Raw genomic sequence first — 8,567 nt, 5'->3', positions numbered from 1 at the left:
TCCTATGCCTATGTTGGAAGTACAGTTTTTCCCATTGTCTTTTGGGTTTCTCTTGTGATGTATGGGTTCCCAGGCATCTTCCTATCACACCCCCTGACCTTCTTCAGGTTGGTAAAAGTTTGCGTCAAGGAGGTCTTGAAAGAGTTCTTGCATTGGGGATACTTTTGGACCTAGGTCCAGTTTCAAGAAACAGTCCACGTTAGGGGGAGTTGGTAGGGAGGGCCTCACAGCATGAGTCCGCAGGGGAGTTGGCTGTCATTTCTTGCCTGGGACGAGGTGTGGGTTTGACTGGGTGTCCCTTCTCTTGGGTGCTGGGTACTGGTTCGTTGGGGTAGGAGGTCGATCTTGTTGCCTAATAGATTAAGGACTGAGGGTGAAGTGTTTTAATATAGAGGGAGGTCTGGATGGGATTGAGGGGTGGAGGGATAGTTGGATTTCCAGAGGGGGGAAAGGGTAAGGTGTATGGAAGGGGTAGGGAGGGAGAAAAGAGAAAAATACATTAGAAAGAAAGGGAGAAGAGAAAGGATAGAAAGTAAAGAAAAGAATATAAAAGAAAAAAAGTAAAAAACAAAGTGGTGAGAGGAGAGGAGAGAATAGCAAGGGAATGCTAGTTTGCTTGAATATGTTCAGTGAATAGAGCATGTAGTTTGAGTCTGTACGTTGCTGTTACTGCTTCGGTGGTCTGACTGGTCCCGTGCTTGAAACCCTAAAAGAAGGTAAACCTAGAGATAAAGTGTATGTTAAAGAGTTTTCTCGGGGTCATCTCGTAGTGCAAACTAGGTATGGTATCTCGTGTGATATCCCGAGCTGCTATCTTAGCTTGTCCGCCCTTTGTATCCAAGAACACTTGTGGACAGAAAAGCTGAGAGGTTATTTTAAATATAGTAAGATAGAGGCATTAATGCATAGTGATATAGAATGTTTCCATTGGAGTCAGTGGTTTGCCGTGGTATTCTTTACCTGTGTTCCTGTATACGATCTCTACAGGATTATTATGGGCCATTATTGTAGAAGGTTGATTACGTACCTGTTCTCTCTATGCTGCTGTTCTGGTGTTGCTGTTTACTTTTTGGTATAATGTGTTGTCAAGAGTTTGTGTTGTTCCTTTTTCATGTGTTTTGGGTACTGTTCCCAGGTATATGATGACTATTACAGTGTTTGGAGTTTCTACCCTGTTAGATCCTGTTATTTGATTGTTAAGTATTAGTTGTGATTGAGATGTATGTTCTATGTGCTTCAGAATAGTGCTACCATTCTGTTAAACTTCCCTATTATTATTGTGACAACATTTTATTGTGATTGCTTATAGACAGAAAAGGTAAACCATCAATTAATGTGGAGGAGTTCACAGGTGGAAAATTTAGATGAAGTATAGAAAGTCCCCCAGAAACCCTCATATCCCCCAAAAACACACAACATGAGGAGGCTTTGAGGTTAAAGAAAGAGAGGGGCTCCTGATGACAGAAAAGGTCTTAATTGAAGTTAGCCTGCTGGACCCTGACATTCAATTTCCAGATTCCAGAGTGTGAGGATCACTGGACCCTGATGAGAGCCCCCAAGCCTATGGGATCCTGTGTTAGACTCTGGGTTGGTGCTATGGACCCAGCAGATCTCTAGAATGCATTAGAAGTGTTTATCTCAGACCTTGGACTGGGCCATCTTGTGCAGAGGGAGCAAGTAATCTCACTCTTGGGAATGCAAGAGAACACCACATTTCTGTACCCCCACTGATTCTCTCTAGTGTTTTTTTTTTGCTTTTTGTTTTTTTTGCTGTTTAAGTTTCTGTTTAATAGGTATAAAACAGACATTATATAAAACCAACTTATCTAATGTCATTTAGGATGATGACTGGTGATTCATCCAGACTAGAGATATCTTGTTAGAGATTTCTTTTTTATATTTTATTTAAACACCTTGATTACATACATGATTGTGTTTTAGTTTCAGTCATGTAAAGAATACCACCCATCACCAGTGCAACATTCCCATCACTAATGTCCCAAATCTCCCTCCTCCCCACCCGACCCCGTCCTGTACTCAAGACAGGCTTTCCATTTCCCTCATACATTCTCATTATTATGACAGTTCAAAATGTTATTTCTCTAACTAAACTCATCACTCTTTCTGGTGAGCTTCCTGAGGTGAACTGTAACTTCCAGCTCTTTTCTCTTTTGTGTCTGAAAATTATTATTGCAAGAATGTCTTTCATTTTTCTTAAAACCCATAGATGAGTGAGACCATTCTGCATTTCTCTCTCTATCTCTCTCTTTCTCTCTCTCTCTCTCTCTCTCTGACTTATTTTACTCAGCATAATAGATTCCGTGTACATCCATGTATAGGAAAATTTCATGACTTCATCTCTCCTGACAGCTGCATAATATTCCAATGTGTATATATACCACAGATTATTTAGCAATTCGCCTGTTGAAGGGCATCTTGGTTGTTTCCAGAGTCTTGCTATGGCAAATAGTGCTGCAATGAATATAGGTGCAAGGAAGGGGTTTTTGTATTGTATTTTGTGTTCCTAGGGTATATTCTGCTCAAAGAAATAAGAGTGGACACGCAGAAATGGAAACACATACTCTGCTCATGGATTGGCAGGATTAACATCATCAAAATGGCAATACTCCCCAAGGCATTATACAGATTAATGTGATCTCTCCAAAGATACCTATGACATTCTTCAAAAACGTGGATCAGGCACCTTTGAAATTTGTTTGGAACAATAAACATCCTAGAATAGCTAAAGCAATAATTGGGAAAAAGAAAATGGGAGGAATTACTTTCTCCAACTTTAAACTGTACTACAAAACAATAGTTATCAAAACAGCATGGTATTGGAATAAAAACAGGCCCTCAGATCAGTAGAATAGGCTTGAATACTCAGAGAATGTTCCCCAGACATACAATCACCTAATTTTTGATAAAGGAGCAAAAAATCCTAAATGGAGCAAAGAAAGCCTCTTCAACAAGTGGTGTTGGCACAACTGGCTAGCCACTTGCAAAAAATTGAACTTAGACCCCCAGCTAACATCATGTACGAAGGTAAAATCCAAATGAATTAAAGACCTCGATATCAGATCTGAAACCACAAAATATATAGAGCAACACATAGGACATTGAGACTACAGGCATATTCAAGGGGGAAACTGCATTCTCCAAGCAAGTGAAAGCAGAGATTAACACATGGGAATATATTAAGCTGAGAAGCTTCTGCACCTCAAAGGAAATAGTGCCCAGGATACAAGAGCCACCCACTGAGTGGGAGAAACTATTCACCCAATATCCATCAGATAAGGGGCTAATCTCCAAAATATACAAGGCACTGACAGAAATTTACAAGAAAAAAACATCTAATCCCATCAAAAAATGGGGAGAAGAAATAGACAGACACTTTGACAAAGAAGAAATACAAATGGCCGAAAGACACATGAAAAAAATGCTCCACATCACTAATCATCAGGGAGATGCAACTCTCTAGTGTTCTTCAGGATGAGTATTTTCTTTGGGGGCAATTATTTGCTTCCGAAGAAGAACATAAACCCCTAACTCTCCTCAGCTGTTATGTTCCATCACAAACCCTCCACCCTTCTTCCTGACAGGCAGGCCCAATCCCTTCTCATTAGCAAGTCTCACAGCTTCATGCCCAGCACAGTCAAGAACACTGTGTCTCCCTGTGCAGGCTCAGTCCCTGTCAGGACACACAGTGGACATAAGGGTCCCAGTGCAGTTCCTCAGCTTCCTACTGTTCTGACTCCCAGGTGAGGAGGGAAAACTGGACTCACTGGGTTTGATGCTCCCTGAACACTCTGGAGAGAACTGAAGGAAGATGAACACAGCTGATGAGTGAATTTTCCATCTCACGTGCCAGGAGTGATATCCAGATGAGCCAATCTCCATCTGTGTCTGCATCTCGGGGAGAGAAAGTGACCATCACCTGCAAGTCCAGTCAGGACATTAGCAATCATTTGAACTGTTATCAGCAGCAACCAGGGGAAGCTCCTAGTCTCCTGATCTATGGTACTTCAAGGTTAGCTTCTGAGGTTTCTTCCAGGTTTAGTGGCAATGGATCCATGATTGATTTATCTCTCACTATCAGCAGCCTGAAGTCTAAAGATTCTGCCATTTATTACTGTCAACAAGATAGAAGTTGCCCTCCCACAATAATACAGGCCTGAACATAATGCACCAGAAATATGCTGGTTGAGGTTGGATGGCCACCTGCTTCTTCCCATGTCTCTAATTGCTTACTATCTCAGAAAAAGCTACGCAGTGTTGTGATGGAATGTTCTGCTAAAGTTGATAGCTTTTGTCCCCTGGACTTTGGAGATGACTCAGGGATACACCTTGATATTTCCAAAAAGAATAAAATTATAATTTTGTATGTGCTTTAATATCTCACTTCTGGATTGTCTCTGGAGGAAAGTTAGAGCTCAGGGTAGTGAATTGTCAAATATTAGTATATTTTGTCTTCAAAATTACTTCAATGTGAAATGAAGATTAAGCACATTTTTAAAAAATGACATTTGGAAATAAATGATGTGTAGAAAAAAATCATAGAGTAAAAGGAATAAAATTATTGTACTAAGCCCTTGAGTGCAGTGGAGTGTGGCCCAAATCCTCTCCAAAGTAAATGAACAATTAACAAAGGACTTAAGAGGTTGGTGATGCCCATGTGAGGAGCAGGGTCTGAGGCAGGGACCCAGATCTGCGACCAAAATAAAAAAGGCTCTGGTGGCAGACCCTGCAGCTTTAGGATCCGGAAGCCATGTTGCCATTGTCAAGGTAAGGGGCATGATCCAATACAGAGCCAGGGGAGCATGAGGCCTCTACACTCCACTCCACCTAGTCCAGAAATGCTAGCAGAGGACATAGAAAACATCACACTACAATTGTAACATTGAAGAACAACATAGACCTCCACCATGCTTAGAGAATAAAGATGGTAGCTCTGATTACTCGAAAAGTACTAACCACCTATTTAGCCTCTTAGATAAGGATTTTAGAGAAGAAATATGGAGGATGTTCATTTGACTCAAATAAAGCATGAAATGAACTGAATGTGTCACAAATAAGAATGAAGAGAATTTGAGAGTAGAAATCAGAAAACTTCAAATTGAAATAACAGGGCTAGGTAGCATGGTGTTAGGGTGTTTGCCTTGCATACAGTATGCATATTCGATCTCCAGCATCCCATATGGTCTCCAAGCTAGGAGTGATTTCTGAGCACAGAGTCAGGAGTAACCCCTGAGTGCAACTGAGTATAGCCCAAATAAACAAAAAAGAAAAAATAAGGGGCCGGGCGGTGGCGCTAAAGGTAAGGTGCCTGCCTTGCCTGTTCTAGCCTTGGATGGACCGCGGTTCGATCCCCCGGTGTTCCATATGGTCCCCCAAGCCAGGAGCAACTTCTGAGCACATAGCCAGGAGTAACCCCTGAGCGTTACCGGGTGTGGCCCAAAAACAAAAACAAAAAATAATAAGAAATAACAGGGCTAAAAATCTTGGTAGGTGAAATGAATACCTCACTGGCAGGCTTACCTAACAGAGTAACAGTTGCTGAAGACAAAATCAGTGAGCTGGAAGATGAGATGCATAACAACTTCATAAAACAGAAGAGGTTGTAAAGTATTCTGTAAACAATCAGACATGTCATACAATCAGACAAACAATCGAAAAGTCCTCAAAAAAGTGTGAACAGAAGAAAATAGAAGTCTTTAATAAACTTAACAGAAACATAAGAATCATGGCAGTACCGAGGTACAGGAAGAATACTCCATGAAATATCAACAATCAAGGTCATCATTGCAGAGAAATTCCTAGAGCTGAAAGTTGCATGCAAACAAATCCTACAGGTACGAAGTGTGAAAAACAGATTCACTTATATCTGTAATATGAAGTGTAACCTTTTAAATCAGTGAAATAAATCAGGTGGCTTGGAGTGAATTCTTACATTTTGATTCAATTTTAAAGGTGGACATATGTCATAAATATTTGTGCTAAGTGGAATAAAAATGGAATATAATATTTTATACAATGATATAACTATCATAATCTAATTTTATATAATATGCAATTATTTAAACTACATACACATGAAATGACTACATATTCTGTGTATGATATTACCGGTATGTATCTGATATGTACTATATTAATGTGAACAATATAAGTCTAAGATTATTACTATGGTGTTTTTTTTTTTGGCCACACCTGCTGACACACAGGGGTTTCTCCTAGCTATGCAGTCAGAAATCATTCCTGGATTGAGTGACTATATGGGATGCCAGGAATCGAACCACAGTCTGTGCAAGCAAACACCCTACTGCTTGTGCCACCACTACAGCCCCTATTATTACATTTATGAAGAGTTTTATGGAGAAATCTTTGTTGTTTCTTCTAGAATTTATACAGCTACTAACCAAAAAAATTTTAGGAACTCTGTAGTTGATTATAATATATGACAAAATCACAAGTTTGTAGCAATTAGCTGCCATGAATTTTATATTCACTGAAAAATATACAAAAATGTACTCTTTCATGCAACTTAAACAAAGTTTTCAGAATCTCAGTAATATGGGTATTTTATTTTGGTCTCTGTCAAGCTCTTTGCACATCATGTCATCATGAATTGGGGTCATTGGGCCTACATAAAAACAATTCATAGCCCTTGATTGTGGTAATGTGACGCTCTTAATCTATTGATACCAGATACAGAGAAATCTTGATTCTCCCATGTTCATCCTCAACTTTGAAAGTCACATAGAACGGGGAGCTGTTTCATAGAGAAGCTGTGGGAGAGACATCATCCCTTTTACATTCCTTTTACATGTCAGTTGCATGCCTGAATTTGACCTGGAAATATCTTTACATGGCAAAAGCATGTGATAAATCAGAAATATACAGAAATATAAGAGAGCCAGTGACACAAAATTGCATTATCCACAGGAAGGTTGAACGATGTTCCCACTTAATTGCTACCATCCAGCCTTGCTCATGTTTTCATAAATAGAAGATAGGTTCGCCACTTTGCCCATAATAGAAGGGACCCCCCTGCTGGAGGACTATTCACACCCATGTACCCACATGCATTTGCATGTTCTCCCCTAGGGAGGATCTATGTTTGAGAGTCTGACAAAAGCTCAGCTGTCATCTTGCTTTCATGTACCAGGGCTTCTCAGTTCAACCCTCAAGATGAGGTTCCCTGCTCAGCTTCTGGGTCTGCTGATGTTCTGGATCCCAGGTAAGGTTATCAGGGAACAAAGAAAGGAGGATGGGCTCAGGAGGGGGCATACTGGTGATCCTCTGGTATCCTTCTGTTTCTGATTGTATGTCAAATCTGTGTGCCTTTCTCTTTTTGAGGGAGCATTTTATGGTCAGGACAGTAAATGAGAAACATGAGGAAATGAGGCTGCCACATATAAAATTCAGAGGCATTTTTTATCTGATCTAATCTAATCTAATTTTTTTATCTAATCCGTCCTCTTTACTGCTGAGACACTAATTTAACTAAAAGAAATTACAGACAGGAAGCACTAAAAATGACCTGTGATTGAATGTAAACTTACAAATTTAAATCTCAGTTTTTCCAGGAGCCAGAAGTGATATTGTGATGACCCAGAGTCCACTATCCCTTTCCATCGCTCCCGGAAAGCCAGCCTCCATCTCCTGCAGGTCTAGTGAGAGTCTGTTGCACAGTAATGGAAACACCTATCTGAACTGGTTCCATCAGAAGCCAGGCCAGCCCCCAAGGCGCCTGTTCTATTTAATTTCCAATCGGGATTCTGGAGTCCCAGATAGATTCAGTGCCAGTGGTTCAGTGACTGATTTCACTCTTCAAATAAGTAGTGTGGATCCTGAGGATGTTGGAGTTTACTACTGTGGTCAAGGTACAAAGTATCCTCACACAGTGATACAGCCCTAAACACAAACCTCTCTGCCTGGCCTGGGCCAGATGCTCACATATGCTTTTTGACTGATTAGCAGACAGCAGATTCTCTTGAATCTTTGAAGAGGAAGACATTGGAGATCTCAGGGGAGTAGTTGCAGCTGTGAGCTCTGGACCATGAGGGTCCCTGCAGTACTTCAGACACCCCAACAAGTATGGTAGGTCAGAGGTGCAGCCCTGGCATTGCAGAGCAGCAGAAGAATGGGGGCCTTCTGTTTTGGGACCAGGATGTTGCTCATTATCCTCCGTGCCTTATCTTCCTTTATCATTGGAATCTAACTAATCCAGCTATTGGCAGATGAGACTAAGTTAGCCTAATGGAATTTGTAATTTAGATTCTAATTTTAGAGGAACTAACTTGTACAGTGTAGATGCTTAATTTCAAACGTTCACAACCTTTTAACTTTTACAACAATATAATATGTGATAGAAACATAGTATATATATATATATATTTACATTACTATTTTTGACTATTTACTTTGCTTTTTAAGTGTGGTTCTATGATTAGAAACACTCTTTTGGTGAAAATTCATGCACATTGATTCAGAAACACATGATCAGCAGTGTTTAATTCTAAGCCTCTGGATTTTTTAAACCTGCATAATATATTACATCAGAG

At 40.2% G+C, this 8,567-nt stretch overlaps 1 gene segment (V, D, J or C); it reads left to right on the top strand.

The window, feature by feature from the left end:
- Positions 1–7,191: 7,191 nt before the first annotated feature.
- On the top strand, positions 7,192–7,921 carry LOC126024212 (immunoglobulin kappa variable 2-30-like). The segment is given in 2 exon segments: positions 7,192–7,240; positions 7,590–7,921. Coding segments are annotated over 2 exon segments (381 nt in total).
- The last annotated feature ends 646 nt before the right edge of the window (positions 7,922–8,567 follow it).

Source organism: Suncus etruscus, chromosome 12, assembly GCF_024139225.1.
Source record: "Suncus etruscus isolate mSunEtr1 chromosome 12, mSunEtr1.pri.cur, whole genome shotgun sequence".
In the NCBI taxonomy this organism is placed as follows: domain Eukaryota; kingdom Metazoa; phylum Chordata; class Mammalia; order Eulipotyphla; family Soricidae; genus Suncus; species Suncus etruscus.
Note: the sequence above shows the minus strand (reverse complement) of the source record. Positions and strands in the feature narration are given on the sequence as shown.